Here is a 21,595-nt window from a genome sequence, read left to right on the forward strand (position 1 = left end):
GCTGGCACTCTGTCCCCGCCCCCCCCCCCCCCCCCCAGTCCAGATGACAAGATTTAACATTTTTGTGGTTCATCAATTTAGTTTGATTTGTTATGATTATTGCTGCAAGAACACAAGTGTTATTTTAATGACATGGCCATATTTTGACCTCTAAAATAGAAACAGTTTTTGACAAAACAACTTTGGATCTAAATTTTTGGAGGTTTAGAAGTTTTTTTAATCTCCAACAGTTCCTCTGTTTTTTTTCTTTTCTTTCCTATTTATTTATTTATTTTGTGGAATTGTACATTAAGTACATCATGAATTAGGCATACTGTTAATGATTAAAAAGGCATTAAACAGGAGTTTACATCAATCCAGCAGAATTACAGTCATGTTATTTTCTCAATATTCGAAAGTTTTGTTAGAAAGTATTTATTCTGAATACTGCCTACTCAACAGAATGTTCCTAATGTTTCCTATTTCAGAGCTTGGATACTTACACACAAATGTACTTAAGAAAGACACGCATAATACTTTTTAGCAGACTGTATTGCATATGCCTTTGAGTACTATGCTGATATGTGTAAAATGTGTATTTTCTGTGTTCTCAGGCGGTGTTTGACTGTGTGGTCAACTCTTTGAAGAACGTGCTGAACATCCTCATCGTTTACATCCTCTTCATGTTCATTTTTGCTGTTATTGCAGTTCAGCTGTTCAAGGGGAAATTCTTTTATTGCACCGATGAGTCCAAAACCTTGGAAAAGGACTGCAAGTCGGTCTAAACCTTCCAGCATTCCCATCACTTTTCTCAGAATTGTTAAAACTGTCAAGTGTCAAATGCTGAGACGTACCAATCTAATGTCAGACATTACTTCATGTCTTCCAGAGGACAATTCCTAGACTACGACAAAGATGAGGTGGCAGCAATGCCCAGAGAGTGGAAAAAATACGAGTTCCATTATGACAATGTGCTGTGGGCGTTCCTGACTCTTTTCACTGTCTCCACAGGGGAGGGCTGGCCAACGTAAGTTTTAAAACAGCCCTTTTAAATTATCTTCTTCTTTCAGCTGTTCCCTTTTCAGAGGTCTCCACAGCAAGCCATCCTCCTCCATTTCACTTTGTCCTCTGCATCCTCTGTCCCCACTCCAACTACCTCAATGTCCTCTCTAACTGCATCCATATATTGAATCTCCTCTTTGTCTTTTTTCTGACAGCTGCATTGCTAACATCCTTCTACTAATATACCCACTATCCTTCCTCTGGACATGTCCAAACCTTCTCAGTCTGGCCTCTCTCTGCACTCCCCATTTTCTTGAACAGTGGACCCCAAGTACTTGAAGTCCTGCATGTTTGTAACCTCTGCTCCTTGTAGCCTCACTGGTCCACCGGCCTCCCTCTCATTCACACACATGTACTCTGTCTTACTATGGCTGACTTTCATTCCTCTTCTTTCAAGTACATACCTGCACCTCTCCAAGTTCTCAACCACCTGTTCACTGCTCTCACCACAGATCACAATGTTATATGTAAACATTATCCAGTAGACCTCTGAAATGTGCAGGTTTTTTTGTCCTTTGAGCACCCACAAATTATGATGAACCATGATTGTGTTTTAAAAAAGTATCATAATTGTTGATTTACAAGTACATTTGCCTATACAAGGACTTTGCTTTGGGGCCCTGTTGCTATTTTATTTTTTATGAAAATTTTCACATAGCTACTCAAAATTATATCGGTCTGCTCCATGCCCAGGATCTGATGGAAAGTGTTAAATGGTGGTTGGTGTGGCAAAATGTACACATGACCAGGATGAATGTAATTAACTCACAGTGGAAGAAAAGGCTTTTCAGGTCCAGGAATAGAGTTACGGGATTACTGTCAAACCAGAACTCCAGCCACCATAGACGTAAAAGCAAATGCCTTCACCTTTCATTTTGGAGGACAGCTCTGTGTCCCTAAATCCACAACGAAGTTCTTTCTGACCCTCTCTGTACTTCTCCATCAGCATCTTCAAGGCAAAGATGGCATCTGTGGTGCCTGTGGTGCCTGGCATGAAACCATATTGCTGGTCACAAATAGTCACCTTTCATTAAGGCCACAACATACTCAGGTGTACTGTGCGTACTCCGTGAGCCGCGCGACTACACGTGGACTGTCTGCAGATGGTTGAGACTTCATACTCGAGCGTGCAGATTTTAATTCTCTAGTGACAAATTCCTTCATTTCTCACAATTTCAGTGTTAACAGATGAGGAGGAAGTGATCACTTTCCTCTTGGCAAAAAAACAAAAGAAAATAAGGTGGGACATGAAGACAATGGACAGCGAGAAACATTTAGAATATTTTCGAATGGATTCTAGCAAATTCAATGAGCTACTTGGGTGCTTAGCCTAATTTCTTCACCACCAGAGCAGCCACCACACACCTGTGAGCACTGCACAGAGAGTGGCAGTCGCACTGCACATACTTGCGACTGGTTGCTCAGAACACAGAGAGCAGTTGGTGTCACATACAAAACAATCTATTGCCGGGCAGTTTATTGTGCGACACTGAGTACGCATACACGGTCATAAAAATTGATCTTTACGTGGATATGGCCGGCAGACGTCCTTTTCGAGTCCGCGTTGAGTCTACCTTGACTACACGCGAACCTCCGCGGAGTCTCCGAGACATTTCCAAATCTCCAATGGTATGTCATCTGGTCCTGCTGCTTTCCCCTTCTTCTTCCTCTGTAAAGCTTTTTAAACTTCACCCCCACTTCTTAGTTTTACAGTTTTTATGACCACTACTCTTTTCTCCTTTCATTTTGTTCACTCATTCACTCATTCACTTTGAGTAGCGACTCAAAGTACTCATATTTCCCATCATGCTCTTGTAGGAGTAGATTATAGAATATATAAATTATGAATTATTACTAATTAATAATTTATCAAACCTTGGGGAACCACTCTCAAAAAGAGGGAAAACTATATATCTATAATTTATAGGATTATCAGTCTTTATTTATTTTTTCACAAACACCTCCTTTCTCCGTGTGACACTAGGGGTCTGGGATGGAGGGGGAGGGGGGCACATTGTTGGGGTCTGGGCTGTGGGTGGGCTTTGGGCCTTGGGGGCGGTCAGTGATGGGGCCGGTGCTTTGGTTCCTCCTGGGCTGTTCCGATTCTTTTAATCTAGGTTCCTGGTTGCGATGGCCGGCACTTTGACCGGGGTGGCTGCCGGCTTTCGGCGGGGGGTCGGCTATGGTAGTGAACGTGTGGTCATTGGTGGTGTAGGGCGGCGGTTGGGGGCGTGGCTTCGCCTCATCGGGGCACTGGCTGGTCTTCCTGTGTGGCATTTGCGGTGGGGGTGCTGTGTGTGTGGGGGGGTGCATAGGTGGCGTGCTGGGGCGTCTCCGGGCCTATGGTGCGGGGCTCTTGATGTGGGGGCCGGCCCTCCTCAGCTGCGGCTCCCTGCTGCTCTGCCCTTTGGGCTGGGGCCGGCCTGTGGTCGCTGTCAGGTAGATGGTGCATGCTATCTGTGTGTGCCTGTTGGTTGCTCAGGTTGGGTTTTTGGTGGTACCCCTCTCTTGGATCAATTTTGGCCCCACATTTGGTGTGGGGCCCACTCCCCCCGGTCGTGCCCCCCTTTGGCGGGGGACCCCCTTGCCGTCGGTGCATTGGTGGCTCTCGGTGTCTGGGCTGGGTGGTGGGGTGCACGTCGGTCTGCCCTGGTTGCTGCCTGGCGGGGCCTGGGTGCCCTGGCTCTGTCGGGGCTCTGCCGGGGGGTGGTATGGCCTCGGGGCTTGGGGCTCGGTGTCCATGGCCGGATCTACTGGGGGGGGGGGGAATGGGTCGCCGGCCGGACCTGTGGGCTCGTCGCTGCAGCTTCCTGGAGGCTCTGCATTGTGGTGGCTGGGGTCACCCGGTTCTTTCCTCTGCTCCTCTCTGGGGGGGTGCGGTTCTCCCTGTTGGGAGACTCCTGGGGCTCCGGGCCTGTGGGCCGCTGTGTGTCTGTGGCTCCGGTCCTCCCTATGTTGCCATTGTGTCCTGGGGGACGGGTCTGTGGGCCCCCGCGTCCACTATTGGGCATTCTTTTGGAGAAATCTGGTGGTGGCAGGCGTGCTTGCGCGGGTGTTTGGATTCAGGTGCTGTGACAGATGCACGCTAGGTTGGGTAGTGGTGGAAGCTAGATGATTCCTTGTGCAATGTCGAATGTTTCATGGTGATATTGTGGGTGGCATTGTGCTGTGCATGTTGTTTTGTCGTGGTGGTCTCTCGTTTTATCTATTTCTCTTTTATTATTTAATTATTCTTCTTTCTTCTCTCTTTTAAAAAAAAAATAAAAAATTGAGCGATGATGATAAGTTCATTGAAACACTTCACAATGTTTCTACACTTAAACTGAGCTAAAAAAAAAAAAAAAAAAAAAGGATTATCAGTCTCAATAAATCACCCCAAACCTTGAGTTTTTTTCTTCAGAGAAATATCATAATTACATTAAAACACACACAGAAATTAATTAAATTTGACCCTGTTTATGTGACATTTATTGAGATATAATCATATAATAACAAGTATGACAAATAGTAAAAATAGTAAAAAATGTAATCTTGAAATAAAATAAACGTGATATTTATGAATAAAACAAAGTGGGACGTTGAGGCAAAAATTAAGAGCTTTGGTCTGTTATGAGTTGAGGGGCAGGTTTAACTGAAATTAACAAATAAAATGAAATTAAACGAAAAGTTCAAAATTTGAAACTTATCAAAGACAGCTAAACAGACAAAGCCACAGAAGTTCATATTATAGATAGATCAGAGTACAATACTTATTTTATGACTTCAAAGGGACTAGAAGAAAATACAGCTTTGTTAAGAAGCTCTCAGCCTACTGGGAGATGTCTTTAATTCCATTCAATTAAATTAAAAATACTTTATTCATCCCAAAGGTAAATTAAATGATGTAACTCATCATCTTGGTTTCATTAAAGAGTTGGTCTAGATAACGATGGCTGTGGGCAGGAAGGATCTTGACTTGCAGTGGATCTGAAGAAGCCTCTGACTGAAGATGCTCTGTTGTTGTATGACAGTCTGATGAAGAGGGTGTTTAGGGTTGTCTTCATTTTATGAAGAATCCTTCTTTGTACAATCATCTACAAAGGTTTTAGAGGAGTCCCCAGAACTGAGCCAGCCTTCTTTATTAGGTTGTTGAGTTTAAGCCGCTTGCTCTGGTGCTGTCACTCCAGCAGGTGATGGCAGAATAGATAACACTCTCTACAACAGACTTATAGAAGATATGCAGCATCTTGCTGCAAACACTGAAGGGCTTAAGCTTCCTCAGTCTGCTCTGTCCCTTCTTGTAGATGGCTTCACTGTTACATCTCCAGTCCAGTCTGTTGTTCAGGTGGACCCCAAGGTATTTGCACTTCTCTACCACCTTCTTCTCCCATGATGGAAATGGTGTTTGGCCCTTTCTTGTTTCTCCTGAAATCTGCAATCATCTCCTTTGTTTTGTTCACATTCAAGATGAGATGATTGTTTTCACACCATGCCACAAAGCAGTCCACCAGTTCCCTGTTCTCAGCTTCTTGTCCATCTCTGATCAATCAATCAATCAATCAATCAATCAATCAATCAATCAATCAATCAATTCAACTTTATTGTCCATAACATTCAATGAAATTGAGATTTGTCTTTGACATCTGGCTTATAAAAACAAAATAAAAATGTGATTAAAAAACTTTAAAAACTTTAAAACCAAGGCTAAATCAATTAAAAATATGCAGTTAAAACCATAACTGCAGAATCATCTGAATATTTCTGCAGATGGCAGGAGTCTGTGTTGTACTGGGAATCTGAGGTGTACAGAGTGAAAAGGAATGGTGAAAGTACAGTAGTACTCTCACCAGTCTTCAGTAATCTTGAAGTGGTCCTGCAGCAGTACTGGTAAGTCATGTGAGTCATGAAGTGTTGAAAGGGTTCTAAAAGGACTGAGTTCCTCTGGGAACTTCTTAGCTTCGGCTGGAGTTTTTCAGCTCTGGTTCCAGCAGTAAACGCGGGTCTCTCCATGGTGATATGACTGGATGGAACTGGTGATGAAGTCAGGAAGTCTCTGCCGGAGGAACTACTTACAAACTCCCGGAGTTACTGGAGAAGTTCGGTCTGACTTTACTTTACTACATTAAATCAAACCAGTGTTTCTGGTTGGCAGGTTACTTAGAAAATTGTCTCAAACAACAAGGAGACTGGATCAAATAAAAAAACTTTATGAATGAACAAAATTTTCTAATAAACAAGAGTGAAGATGTGAAGAGTACATGAAGCATAAAACTTGGAAAAAAAAAAGGAAAGAAGTGGAACAAAAGAGCAAAAACATGAAGCAGAATGTAAGAGAGTGAAAACGAGCATGCGGCTCACTTTTAAAATTTCAGAGAGCGTTTGTAATGGTTTATCCAATCAAAGCAATTGTATTTAAATAAAGGTGGGAACCTTAGTTGTGATCAGCCAATGAGTTTTTCAAAATTCCATTTTTGTCTTGAGTTTACACAAGTCGAAGTGGGGGAGGATTCTACTTCAGACCCTTCTGTTTTATAACTCAAAGTTTAAACTAATCAAACAAAAAAAGTAAAGAAAACACTATTATTACTTTAACTTCAACAATGAATGCAATCATACTTTCCTAAATTAACTCAACAGTCAATGATTGTTAAAGAACTTGTCACATGCTTAATACCAGTTAAGTTAATCAGTCATGAAGGCCTTGAAGGTGTAAAATATGTAAATCTTCTGGTAGTATCAAACCTGTCGTCACTTTATTGTTTACATGGGGAAAGTCAGAAAGACTAGTGGGATGAACAACAAGAGGGAATTATTAATTAATTAATTAGAAAATTATTAAGTAAATCTTAATAAAGTTAAGTCAGGTCCTCTAGACAGATTATTTTTTTTAACAGCCTATTGATTTTTTTTTTTTGCTTTTTACACAAAGAAAACAGAAGAACACAACAAAAGAACACCAAACAAAAGAACACGTAACAAAACCCCCTCCCACCCCAGCCTTCCCACACCGGACCAGTCAGACATACACAAACTACACACAGGTTCTCAACAAATGACATAAAGGGCTGCCCGGTGTCCCAGAATCTTTCTACAGAACCCTTCACGGTATTTGATTCTTTTCCAGATGGATATGGTACATCACCTTTCTTATCCAATGTACATATGCAGTTTTGCCACATATTCCAGAGAAGGTGTCATATATAGATTGCCAAAAAGTTTGCAGTTTGGGACATGGCCAAATGTATGCATTAGTGTAGCTGGAGTTTGTTTGCAGCGATTGCATGCAGGGTCCAGATCAGACTTGATCTTGTATGGCTTGTCTTTGGACCAGTGCAGCCTGTGCACTACCTTGAATTGGATTACAGTATGTCTCAGGCAGAGTCTGATATGGGTTCCTCCAAGTCTGCTTCCCATTTCAGTTTAAGGGAGTCCAAACTGGACTCATTGTATGAACTGAGCAGTGTATACGTTTTGCTAAGGGCCCCCTTGGTATCAGACCTGCGCTCCAAAATCTTAGCCACAAAATGTTAAAAGGGGTATAAAGGAAAACTGTCAGAGTTAGATCTCACAAGATGTCTCAGCTGCAGATATCTAAAAAACAGTGACTTGTGAATGTTAAACTTCTGTAACAGCTGTTAAAAAGAGGCAAATCTACCATCAACATAGAGATCACACAGTGAATGCACTCCCCTCAAGACCCAGGTGTCAAAAGCTGTATCAGCTACTGAGGTAGCAAACATGTGATTATTTGACACGTGCCAAAAACAGTAACTCTGTAGAGTTAAATGCCCTCCTGAGCTGAGTTCAAATCATAACTGCCCAGGTCACAATTGGGTTAGAAGTGTAGGTTGATATTGATTGTTTAAAGGGCAGCTGAGAGCAGAGTAACACAGAAGGAAAACTGGATATAAATGAGGCCCTTTCCAAGGCCAACCAATGAGGAGAAGGGGTGTCCCTACCCACCCAAAACAGAAGAGCTCTGATATTAGCTGCCCAATAATAGTGCATGAAGTTAGGAAGTGACATGCCTGTAAGTCTGCAGGGCAGATGTAAGACCCTATAGGCAATCCGTGGATGCTTTTATTCCAAATAAATACTGATATCTGGCTGTTTTGATTGGTAAAGAAAATTTTAGTAAGGAAGATTGGCAGATTCTGAAACAGGTATAGTAATTTAGGTAGGATATTCATTTTTACAGAGTTTATTCTGTCCCCTAGAGTGTCAGGTAGGAATTGCCATCTAGCAATGTCCTGTTTAAGGTTTGCCATGAGAGGTAGATAATTGGTTTTATAGAGGTTCTGATGATCTCGAGTTACCCAGATACCAAGGTACTTAATTTTTTTAAAGTAATTTTAAAGGGTACGGTGTTCAAGATTTTCTTTTCTATGGAGGTCACAGGCATCAGTTTGCTCTTTTGAAGGTTGACCTTATAGTCAGATATTTTCCCAAATTTTTTAAGCAAAGTAAATAATTCAGAGATACTGGCAAGGGGTCTGATATATACAAAAGCATGTTGTCCACATATAAAAAAAAACTTTGTGTTCTGTACCTAGTCGATTTATCCCCTTAATGATGGACTTCTACTGCAAAGTTACAGCCAATGGTTCTATCGCCAACGCAACAAGAAGTGGTGAAAGCGGGCACCACTGTCTCATTCCCCGCTGCTGTTCGAAATAGAAAGATGTTACAGTTAGTTCGGACCGCCGCCATTGGGGACGTATATATCAGCCTCACCCATTATATAAATTTGGGACCAAATTAAAATAACTTTAAAGTCTCGAAGAGGTAGTCCCGCTCCACCCAGTGAAATGCTTTCTCTGCATCTAATGAAATAATGACTTCATCACAGGTGTGTTCCGGTGAACTAGGAGTGTACAACACATCAAGCAGCTGCCTAACATTGAAAAAAGCCAGATGGTTTTTAATAAACCCTGTCTGGTAAGGCAAGACGATTGTGGGTACCACCAGCTCAAGTGGTTTTGCCAGGATCTTTGCAAAAATTTTTACACCAGTATTTAGAAGCAAGATAGGTCTATATGAGCCACAATTTTGAGGATATTTGTCTTTCTTAGATATCAGTGAGATAACAGCTTGACACATGGACAGCGGCAATGTCTGTGCAACAGCTCCTCAAACACAGACCTTAATAAGGGTGAGAGTAGATTTGAGAATTTCTTTAAAAACTCAGATGGGAAGCCATCTGGTCATAAGGGGATTTCCCATTTTGCATATCAAGGTTCTTTATTGTCATTCGCATCACATGTGGTACATTTGGAGGAAAAAAATTGTGTACACAGGGTCCCAGTTACAGCCAACAAAAGTATGAATTGTAAAAGAAAAACAATAATAAGATCAAAGATAAAAACTAAGAAATATGCTAAACTACAGTAAGAATATGCTAAACAATAGTGCAAATACAATACACTGAACAACAGCAGCACAAACATGAGTCTGTGTGAGCAGAGGAGTACAAATGAATACAGCAGCTTGAAATAAATCAGCAGCATGAGATCAGCAGCATGGATAGTCAGCAGCACATATTAACAATCAAGTGGCATTACAGTTAATTTTTTTCACAGTGATAATCCTGATTAGGGATTTGTGAGTCTAACAGCTTCAGGGTAGAAGCTGTTCCTCAGTCTAGTGATTCTGCACTTAATGTTCCTTAACCTTCTACCCAAGGGAAGCGGGGCAAAAAGTGAGTGTGCTGGGTGAACGGGGTCCTTCGTGATGCAGGTGGCCCTCTTCCTGCATCTGGAGGTGTAGATGTCTGTGAAGGAGGGGAGACTGACTCCAACAGTCTTCTGTGCAGCCTTCACCACTCTCTGCAAAGCTTTTCTTTCTGCAGTTGTGCAGCCTCCATGCCACACATTGATGCTGGAGCACAGGATGCTCTCCACTGCACACCTGTAGAAGGAGGTGAGGACTGAGCTTCCCAGTCCAACTCGCCTCAGCCGCCTGAGGAAGTAGAGTCTCTGATGAGCTTTCTTGATCAGGCAGGTAGTGTTCTTGCCCCAGCTGAGTTTGTTGTTCAGGTGCACACCCATGTACTTGTAGCTGGAGACCACCTCTGCTACAGATCCTCCTGTATGGGTGTGTGTGTGTGGGGGGGGGGGATGTGGGTGTGTTTGTTCTCTCTGAAGTCCACGACATCCTCTCCTTCATCTTCTTCACATTGATGTGAATATTGTTCCTCCTGTACCAGCACTCCAGGTGTTCCACCTCCTGCCTGTAGCTGGACTCATCGTATCATATCACATCGTATATCATATATCATATGATACCATATGATATGATATGATATCATATATAATATATCATATCGTATCATATCACATCATATAATATCATACCATATAATATCATCGTTGAGTTTATCTCATCTGTAGAGAACTCCCTCTCCAAGATCTTAGTGAGATCAGGATTCACTGAAGTTCAAGATCTCCAAAAATGTTCTCCATGTCCGATATGTTAGCTAATGACTCAGTCGTATACAATGACTGGTAAAATTTACTAAAACATGCATTAATTTCAGCATTGTTGTGGCATGCAGCTCCCTGTTTATTGTTTATTGCTGTAATAATTTGGTTGGCTGACCATTGCCGCAACTGATGTGCGAGCAAGCGTCCTGCCTTTTCACTATATTCATAGTAACCCTGTCTAGATTTAGAGAAATACTCTGCCTGCGGAGTAGACAAAGTATTAAATTCAGTTTGAGTTAACAAACATTTTTTCATTAGATTCCATGAAGGGTAGTGGCTATATTCTCTGTCTAACTGTATCTCAGCCGTTAATTGTCTTAGCCATACTACCCCCTTCTTTTTTCTTTTTTGTTTGCACAGTAAGAAATTATTTGACCCCTCAGGTAGACCTTTAATGCCTCCCACACAGCAAAAACAGGAGTGTTAATTCAACTCACAGAGTGTTAAATTTGACACTTTTTCTGAATTTATATAATTCTCACAGATTCTGAGTTAAAAGTACACTTTGAAAAGTGTTTATATTTTAACTCTTTAATAGTGTTAAATATTTGACACCCTTAATGTTGTTTTATGACACCACTTAAAGGCACTTTTAATTCAAAATAGTGTTATTCCCGTTCACTGTGTTAATTTTTTAATATAATTGTTATTTTATGATGCAATTAAGTACTTTTATAACTAAAATTGTGTTATTTTTTTATTTATTGTACTCTATCAATTCTCAATTGGGAAATTAATTCTCTGCATTTTTCCCATTGCGTGTGTGGGTGCGCACGTGTGCGGTGGAGTTGCCATCTGGGGTTGCTGAGGGCCTTGCTCATGGGCCCAGGGTGGGTGTTGCACCTTTCCCACCCACATTTTGATGTTGCTGGTCTGGGACTTGAACATGGGTTGGCTGGAGACTCTTTGATCACAGGCCCACCCTCTCTAGCCTCTGCACCACCACTCCTCCTTTTGTGTGTGTTTAAATCAGTTCTCTAATTGTAAATGAGTCCTTGAGGCTCAATGGGATTAACCTGTCTAAATAAAGGGTGAATGAATTTTTTAACATACATTGTGTTATTTTATGAAACATATTTTTAACACTAAAATTGTGTTATTTCCTTTCACTAATGTGTTCAAATTCATTGTTTGGCTTTACAAAACATTATAAGTGCATTCTGTGTTTACAAGCCTAACATGCAAGTCACCAAATCTGAAAATTCTTGTAGTCACCTGCTAGGCTACAGAAAGTCAACACACACAACACACTCTTTACAGTTACATGATATGTTCAAATGTGTTGACCAGCAACAGCGAGCAAGTTGAATAAAGAAAAGCAACATTTTTCTTTATATTTATTTTAATTTTAAAAATAAGCAACTTCCCAGCACCATAGGAATTAGCACAATAATAAGATCAGTCACAACTTAAAAAACATTTATCAACTCCACCTAGAGTGAACCTAACTCAGTCACAGGAGTTAACATTTAACTGAATGACACTGCTCACAGAGCTTTCTGATCACCACAAGTGTTATTTCTCAAATCAACACCCATCAACTCAAAATTATTAACACTAAAAAAACAACACTACAGATTTTGCTGTGCAGACAGTACAGAGTGGCATTTCTCGTGTTTGGTTAACTTCAAAGAAAAATTGTAAAAAATTTGGCAAAGTCTTCCTCAGATAAAAGTAAGGGGTTGAACCGCCAAGGACGAAATACAGATTTTGTGACTGGGATAAATAATTTAATAATAAGTGGACCATGGTCTGAGATAACCATGGCCCCATAATCACATTCCTTCACCAAAGGCTTAATTTGTTTATCAAGAAAGAAATTATTTTAGAGTAGGTCTTATGGACTGGGGAAAAGAATGAGTATGGTCTTGAAATGCCATACATCAGCTTCACCATATGATTCAAGGAATGAGTTGATTAGTTGAGTGGACTTAGTTTTCCCCATTGAACTACGATCAAGAGATGAAAGCACACAATTTGTGTCACCGCCAATTATAAGATTATGTGTTGACATATTCTGTATATTTGAGCAAAGGTTACTAACAATGTAATCACAACTGAGATCAGTTGGGAGCATATACTGAAACCAAAATCACTTGCAGCACGTAAAACTTCCCTACCACTATAACACAATGCCCAGCATTATCAACATGCACAATGAAGGCTGTATTTTGCACCTGCTTACCAACTATAATAGCACCCCTTGTAAGGATGGTATCCCTCTGTCAGTCTCACTGTGTCTGTACTTCCTAGTGTCTCTCAGTAATTACCCCGATCAGCTCCACCCGCATGTCCTCCAGGTGTTTGTATTTTGTCTCATCTAGTCTGTGTGTATATAAGCTCTGGTCTGTGTTTCAGTCATTGTCGGAGCATCGTCTATTACAGCCCCTGGTTTGTCTCCTGTGCTCTGTGTATAATTCTGACCTGATCCTGTCTGTGAGTTTTGCTGCCATGTCAGCTATTTATTTTTGATTATTAAAGTGATTATTATTTTACGTCCTGGCCTCTGCGTCCTGTCTGCACATGGGTTCGTTCTTGTTCATCTCTGCCTGAAAATCCTGACAGTATGCACCGATCAAAATCAGAACCCAGCAGACAGAATTCCTCGACCTCGCTTACCTGTTCTCTTGAGCCCACGCAGATGGAGGAGATCGTGTTCCGGTGTGGCGGTTTCCAGATCCAACCCGTGCCGGCACAAAGAAGTTACTGCCAGGAGGTGGAAATCCTGCCTTCTCCCCTCCTGGTCCTCGAAGAAGAGAGAAGGTCCCGGCTACAGGGAGACCGCGTGACCCACGATTACAGCTCCTCCTCATCCTCAGCTCCGTTCGGCTATTCGGGGTGGACGTCGGGAGAAGACGCAGAGCCGGAGGACGAACCTGGAAGTGGTCCATGGCGCTCGTTCCGGCACCTTCCACGTTTCCGACCGAGCCGAGCTTCCAGAAGACATTCCTGGCGCGGTAGTGGAGACGGATTCTGTTGCCTCACTTACCAGGATTTTGGTGAGGGCAGAGTTCGACGCTTCTCCGTTGCTCTGGGCCGCTCCTGCTCGGTCCAGCGAGACTGAGCTAACGGAAACCAGTCCCGATGCCTCCACAAGGGCGGGTCCCGTCGCCTCACCTCCTAGGACTCTGGTGAGGGCGGAACCCGACAACCCACCATCGCTCCAAGCTGCTTCTGCTCAGTCCGGCGAGACTGAGCTTCCTGAACCTGGTCCTGGTGTCTCCATGGGGGCAGGTACCGTCACCTCACCTCCGAGGTTTCCGGTGAGGGCAGATCTTGACCCCTCGTCTCTGAATAGAGCTCCTCACAAAACTAGCCCCAAGACTTCTCAGCTCCAACCCCATGAATTATCTCAAATAAACCACACTCTGCAAAGTCTCCTTTTTTCTGCTAAAAATAACCTGGACTTTCTAGATACTGTGCTCACCCTTGTCGAAAAGTTTCTATTATCCCAACCTGGTTTAATCCAGCATCCTGAATATCAGCAGCTTCTTACTGGACTCAAAACTTTGAAAATAAAGCAAGATCCTGCCTCTGTAGACCCACCGTCCACGCTAGGTCCAGATCCCGTCGCAGATGATCCAGCCCCCGTGGTGGATCCCACACTGCATGCAGCCCCCGTGGTGGATCCCACACTGCACGCAGCCTCTGAGGTGGATCCCACACTGCACGCAGCCCCCGAGGTGGATCCCATGCTGCACGCAGCCCCCGAGGTGGACCCCACGCTGCACGCAGCCCCCGTGGTTGATCCATCCGCTGAAGTCCTTGCCGCTGCTCCGTCCGCTGAGGTCCTCTCTCCTGCTCTGCCCGCTGAGGTCTTCACTGAGGTCCTCGCTCCGCCCGCTGAGGTCCTCGTTCCTGCTCCTGCTCTGCCTGCTGAGGTCTTTGCTGAGGTCCTCGCTCTGCCCACTGAGGTCCTTGCTCCGCCCGCTGAGGTCCTCGCTCCTGCTCTGCCTGCTGAGGTCTTTGCTGAGGTCTTCGCTCCACCCGCTGAGGTCTTCACTCCGCCCGCTGAGGTCCTCACTCTGCCCGCTGAGGTCCTCGCTCCTGCTCTGCCCACTGAGGTCTTTGCTCTGCCCACTGAGGTCTTCGCTCCACCTGCTGAGGTTTTCGCTCCACCTGCTGAGGTCCTCACTCCGCCCGCTGAGGTCCTCGCTCCTGTTCCGCCCGCTGAGGTCTTCGCTCCACCCGCTGAGGTCTTCACTCTTTCCGAAGACTCAGCCGCCAAAGACTCAGCCGCCGAAGACTCAGCCGCTGAAGACTCAGCCGCCACTTCAGAGGTCTCTACAGAGGTCTCAACATCCACTGAGGGTCCCAGGTCCGCCAACGTCGCTATGTCCACCGAGGGTCCCAGGTCCACAGACGTTGCTACGTCCACCGAGGGTCCCAGGTCTGCCAACGTTGCTACGTCCACCGAGGGTCCCAGGTCCACCAACGTCGCTACGTCCACGAGGGTCCCAGGTCCGCCGAGGTCGCTATGTCAACCGATGGTCCCACGCCTCCAGAGAGTCCTACACCAGCTGCGCATCCAGAGGGTCCTACGCCAGCTGTGTCTCCAGAGGGTCCTACGCCAGCTGCGCCTCCAGAGGGTCCTGCGCCGTCAGAAGGTCTGTGTTTGACAGCTCCTGACCCTGCCGCAGAAGATCCCAGCTCCACAGCTACTGACCCTGTCGCAGAAGATCCCAGCTTCACAACCTCGTGTCCCACGACAACTCCTGAACCTGCAGCAGAAGAACTCGTCTTCAAAGATCCTGCCGCAGAAGATCTGAGCCCTCATGTCCCCTCGCCTCGTCCAGGTTCCTCGCCTTGGTCCCACGCCTCACCTTGGCCCCACGCCCCGTCTTGGTCCCACGCCTCGCCTTGGTCCCTCACCTTGCCTAGGTCCCACGCCTCACCTTGGTCTCACGCTTTGCCTTGGTCCCACACCTCACCTTGGTCCCATGCCTCACCTTGGTCTCTCGCTTCGCTTTGGTCCCTCACCTCACCTTGGTCTCTCGCCTTGTCCAGGCTCCTTGCCTGACCTGCCCTAGGGTTTTTGGACTAGGTCTGCCTTGGAACAATCTGTTGACCACTTGGATCTTTTTTGTTTGTTCCCTGTGTGTGTTTTTTGTCCTGGCCCCACTCAAGTGTTTCCTTGTGCCCTCCATCCTTGCAGTTCCTCCCTCCGCCCACCCTAGTTTTTTGGGGGTCTTTCTGGGGACACCAGGGGGCATCCTTGGGGGGAAGTTACTGTAAGGATGGTATCCCTCTGTCAGTCTCGCTGTGTCTGTACTCCCTAGTGCAGACCTGGGCATTGTACGGCCCCATGGCCACATGCGGCCCTTTGGTTGACTCTGACCGGCCCCCGTAAGGGGAATTACAAAATACATATGTAAACAAATGAAGTTAACCAAATCCAGATATAGATCCTCTCTCAATGAAGATGTCAGCTTTGCTTCACATCTCCACCTCAGACCTTCAACCTGACTTTAACATTTCCGTTAAAGCCCAACAGAGACTAGACTTCTCTCACTAAACAAGAACAAAGAACTGAAAAACACCAAATGAGATGTTTAGACTACAAATGTAGGCACGTAAAGAACCGGGACTCGAAATCACAGTTCAGTGACGATCACTATTATATGATGTTTCATAATATTTGGAGTACAAAGACAATATTGTGATATATTTACAAAGCTAAGAACATTTTTCCAGCAGTATATAAAACTCAAAATGAGTTTTGGGGTGAATGTGACTGAAAATTATCATTAATATAACGTCACAAATGGTAAAAATGTTAACAGTTTACCATTGTACTGGGAAATTTAATTGAATAAATGACATTTTTTGTAAGGAAACCTCGTTTTTTCGTTGCTTAATCATAACAAATACTCTTACCAGCTTGTTAAAACAGTGCTATGTACTGCTTTTAATAATGAAATACTATTAATATTATGCAGTATTGAGTTAAGTTGAAATCAGGTCTCTCTTGTAAATGAGTCCTCGAGGCTCAATGGGATTTACCTGTCCAAATAAAGGTTGAATGAAAAAGTCATTTGTGCCAGCCCTCCACAATATTTGTTGTTTTTCATGTGGCCCCATGGAAAAAATAATTGCCCACCCCTGCCCTAGTGTCTCTCAGTAATTACCCCGATCAGCTCCACCCACGTGTCCTTCAGGTGTTTGTATTTTGTATCATCTAGTCTGTGTGTATATAAGCTCTGGTCTGTGTTTCAGTCATTGTCGGTGCATCGTCTGTTACAGCCCCTGGTTTGTCTCCTGTCTTCTGTGTATAATTCTGACCTGATCCTGTCTGTGAGTTTTGCTGCCACATCAGCTATTTATTTTTGATTATTAAAGTGATTATTATTTTACGTCCTGGCCTCTGCGTCCTGTCTGCATATGGGTTCGTTCTTGTTCAGCTCAGCCTGAAAATCCTGACACCCCTCTTGATTTGGATTGGAAATTAAACTGAAACACCCAACCAGACAATTTTTTAACAAATTTTCCACTATCTGCAGAATGCAAATGGGTCTCCTGTAAAAAAGCAATATCAGTTTTCAGCTGTTTTAGGTGTGAGATAATTTTCCGGAATTTTACTGGACCATTCAGGGATTTCACATTCCAGCTCACGCACGACACTAGGCAGCCACTAGAGTGGACAATATCCTTAACGTTAGTCATAATTGAACAGCAGGAAATAAATTACATACAAAATATCACAAGCCTATACCTGATCAAAAAAAAAAAAAAGAAAGTAAACAACAACAACAACAACCCCCCCCCCCAAAAAAAAAAAGACTGATCTGGTATAAACCCACCCCTCTTTCCTACCCTAACACAGAGAAAGCAAAAGACACTATCAACTGAAAATCCACACATTAGTGTTTACCTAGAGAACACAATCCAACCTTCTCTGGGCTCCCATCTACCCATATATGATATAATGGTAATTAAAAAACACAAAAATAAAAAACAAAACAATGCAGATATTACCATAAATATCAAATTCAAATATGTACAGCTGTCAAATAAGAGTGTTAATACTGTGGAATCATAAAAAAGGTAAAAGAAAAACACTTATTATAGGGTGTACACTCCATTATCTTTACCCGCTTATTCTATTTTGGGTCACGGGGGTCGCTGATGCCCATGTCCAGCAATCACTGTGCGAGGGGCGGGGTACACCTTGGACAGGTCGCAAGTCCATCACAGGGCCACATAGAGACAAACAAGACAAACAACCATTCACTGTCTCACTCACACCTAGGGACAATTTAGAGTTACCACTTAGTCTAACATGCATGTTTTTGGTCTGTGGGAGGAAACCGGAGCACCTGGAGAAAACCCACGCATGCACAGAGAGAACATGCAAACTCCATCCAGAAAGGCCCCTAGACCGGGGTTTGAACCAAGGACCTGCTCGCTGAGAGGCAGCAGCTCTACCAGTTGCGCCACCGTGCTGCCCAGGGTGTACACTGTATACCAAAATTTACAGTAATCAATGAAAAGCATTAATATTGTACACTTACCCCCTAATACAAGTAAAGTGTTATGGCAATCAAATCAGAGCGTTATTAGTGTAGAATCACAAAAAAAAAGAAAAAGAAAAACGCTCCTATTTTAGGGTGTACATTGTATCCCAAGACTTACGGTAATCAGTTTGAAGCATTAACACTGTGCACCTGCCCCCAACAAAAACAAAATATCGTACATACCGCCACCAGAGGACCACAGCCAACCATCCGAGTCAAACACAAGTTCAACAAAAGTTGTTCATTGAAAGACACCAGTCCTGAGATTAATTTTGATCTGTTTCCATCCTCACCGCCCATTGTCGGAATTATATTTTTCCTGATGTATTCCACAGCTTTAATGGAGTCAACAAGCACCTTGTCCATCCCTCTATGTGTGATGCGAAGCCACACCGGGAAGAGAAGACCTTATTGAACCTCCGGTCTGTTCTGCAGTAGCCGCTTCGTCTCGGTGAACGCTGCTCATGCCCTTGCCACTCCCAGGGTGTAGTAAGCTGCAATGAATATGGTTGATTCTTTGAAGTGGAGATGGCTACGGCTATGTGCCCACCATAGGATTTCCTCATGTTCTTGCTGGTAATGAGGCCTAGCCACGACAACTCCTGATCGCCCATCTGAGCCTCTTCTGCCTGGTGTCCGGTACACATGATCAGTCAGCAGCAATTTGCTAAATTTTAGGACTTCCATTAGCTTTTTAGCTATCACCGATGTGCTACATTCACCTGCCAACTCAGGAAGTCCAGTCATTCTAATTGCACATTTTGTATGCCCCTCAATGATTCAACTTGTCTCTTAAGCCCATCAACGTCCCTCCGCAACTCCTTCATGTCCCACGTATTTCCACAACAAAGTTGTTTTGAACCAGTTTGACATGACTGTTGATGAGGAAGAGGGCGTGCCCCAGAGACCATCTTAGCACCAACATAATTGCTCTTTTCCACTTTGGAGTGGAGTTGGGGGGAGAATCAGTTTTGTGTTGTGTGTTTCCTTAGACTGATGAAGACTTCTGGATGGAAGATGAAATGTTTCAGCACAAAAAAAAGAAACTGTCCAGATGACCTGACTGAAAATTGTTGTATTCAATTTTACCAATTGATTTAAGGAAATTAGGTCATTTTGTCCTCCAGTAATCTAAGCCTATAGCAGCATAACAAGCCAACCCTAACTATAGGATTTATCAAAAAGGAAAATCTTAAGCCCAGTCTTAAAACAGGACAATGTGTCAGCCTCACAGACAGAAACTGGAAGTTGGTTCCACAAGAGAGGAGCCTGATAACTGATGGCACGCCAAGTACCTTCCTACCTTTAGCCAAGTACCTTCCTACCTTTAGCCAAGTACCTTCCTACCTGTCTCTCTAATCACTGTTGCTGTAGTAGTCCAGTCATTTGGAAGCTCTTTCTTACCATCCAGAGCCTCAAACAGCTCCACTCTGAACTCCTCACAATATTCTTCCTTCTTCATCTTCCACCATTTAGTCTTCTTCTCTGAATTTACTTTCGCTCTTCTTCACCACAGCAGTTATTCTAAACACAGCCATCTGATGCTGTCTGGCCAAGTTAGTGACTGGCTTTGCAGTAGTTTAATTTAAATTATTTTGTTGTGTTTTCCTAAATTTTCACAAATTACTGTAGTTATCGCTTATTCAATAGAAGAATAATATTATTATACAGTATATCACCTCCTTATTTCTTTCTTTACAGTGTTTTGAAGCACTCTGTGGATGCCACTTTTGAAGACCAGGGCCCCAGTCCAGGCTACCGGATAGAAATGTCCATCTTCTATGTGGTCTACTTTGTGGTCTTCCCTTTCTTCTTCGTCAACATCTTTGTTGCATTGATCATTATCACCTTCCAGGAGCAAGGAGACAAGGCTCTGTCTGAGTGCAGCTTGGAAAAGAATGAGGTAATGCACTGACACACCAAACTGTGCTGGATAGATGAGTCCATTTTAATTCAGTTCATTTCAATTTAGGTTATTTCTGTAGTGCCAAGTCACATCAGAAGTCATCAGGGCACTGTACAAAAACATTCACATACATTATAAAAGACAGTAAAAGTTCTCTATCTAAGGAAGCAGCAGATTGTTTTGAATCTTTACTTAGTCACAATCTCCCATCCTGAGCAAGAACAAAGGAGACAGTGGAAAGGAAACCTTTTAACAGGAAAAAAAACTTCCAGCAGAACCAGGCTCAGGACCTGCGGCCATCTGCTTCGACCAGCAGGGTTTGAGTGGACAGGAAGTAGAAACAGACAAACACAGAATGACAGGTCCAGATGGACTTTCTATAGGAGGAAAGACAAAAAACATGTTAAGATGGAAATAATTACAAATACTAACAGGTAGAGTAGAGCAAGTAAAGACAGCAGCAGAGTGAGGAAATGTGGTCAATTTGTCCTCCAGCAATCTAAGCCTATAGCAGCATAACTAGGGGAAAGCTCAGGAGACCCAAGCCAACGCTAACTATAGGATTTATCAAAAAGGAAAGACTGAAGCCTAATCTTAAAGGCAGACAATGTGTCAGCCTCACAGACAGTGGAAGTCAGAGTCAGAGTCAGAGTTTCTTTATTGTCATTCGCACCTCATGTGGTACATGTGGTGGAGCGAAATTATGTACACAAGGTCCCAGTTACATCCAACAATAAAATGTATAAGAAAAACAGTAACAACATCTAAGATATGAACTAAGAAAAACATCAACTAAATATACACTAAGCACTCATAACATAAAACATTGAACATCAGCACAAACATGAACATGAGTCTGTGAGCAGATGTGCACGCATGAACACATCAACATTGAAACAGATCAGCAGCAACATGAAACAGATCAGCAGCAACATTATATGGTTTTTCACAGTGATTATTCTAGTTAGAGATTCATGAGTCTGACAGCCTCAGGGTAGAAGCTGTTCCTCAGTCTAGTGGTTCTACACTTAAAGTTGGTTCCACAAGAGAGGAGCCTGATAACTGAAAGATCTTCCTCCCATTCGGTTTTTGGAAACTCTAGGGACTGCAAGTAAGCATTCAGTCTGAGAGTGAAGTGCTCTGTTAGGAAAATATGGAGGAATAAGATCTGTAATATAAAATGGAGTTAGGCTGTTGAGAGCTTTGTAGGTTAGAAGTAAGATTTTGAATTCTATTCTGGATTTGACAGGGAGCCAATGGAGAGAAGCTAAAACAGGAGAAATATGACCTCTCCTGCCAACTCACATTAAAACTCTGGCAGAAGCATTATGGATGATCTGAAGACTTTTTAAAGAAGTTTTTGGACACCTAGATAATAATAATATTAATAATAATAATAATGATAATGATAATAATAATACATTTTATTTCTACAGTAGTCCCTCGTTACTTTGCGGTTCGTTTTTCGCAGACTCGCTCTATCGCAGTTTTTCAAAGTAAGACTGGACATGACACATAATTGGCTGATTGATGGATGAGCCGAGAGCACTGGCTGGTGGCAAAGAGCTGAAATCATGGCATGCTGTGCTCTTTTAGAGCATTTAGCGTTTAGAAAGGTTTAGAATAGTGCAAGAGTGTGGGAGGGGTTTAAAATGCCTTTATACATTATGCAT

At 43.3% G+C, this 21,595-nt stretch overlaps 1 protein-coding gene across 1 annotated transcript in view; it reads left to right on the forward strand.

The window, feature by feature from the left end:
• cacna1ba (calcium channel, voltage-dependent, N type, alpha 1B subunit, a) overlaps positions 1 to 21,595 on the forward strand; it is a 668,325-nt gene that overhangs the window by 456,617 nt on the left and 190,113 nt on the right. The window contains exons 33-35 of the mRNA XM_037680745.1: positions 594 to 754; positions 869 to 1,006; positions 19,718 to 19,919. Of these exons, the coding sequence (XP_037536673.1) occupies positions 594 to 754; positions 869 to 1,006; positions 19,718 to 19,919 (501 nt within the window). The remainder of the gene's footprint in view (positions 1 to 593; positions 755 to 868; positions 1,007 to 19,717; positions 19,920 to 21,595) is intronic.

This window comes from Nematolebias whitei, chromosome 8, assembly GCF_014905685.2.
Source record: "Nematolebias whitei isolate Nwh7 chromosome 8, NemWhi1, whole genome shotgun sequence".
Taxonomy (NCBI): domain Eukaryota; kingdom Metazoa; phylum Chordata; class Actinopteri; order Cyprinodontiformes; family Rivulidae; genus Nematolebias; species Nematolebias whitei.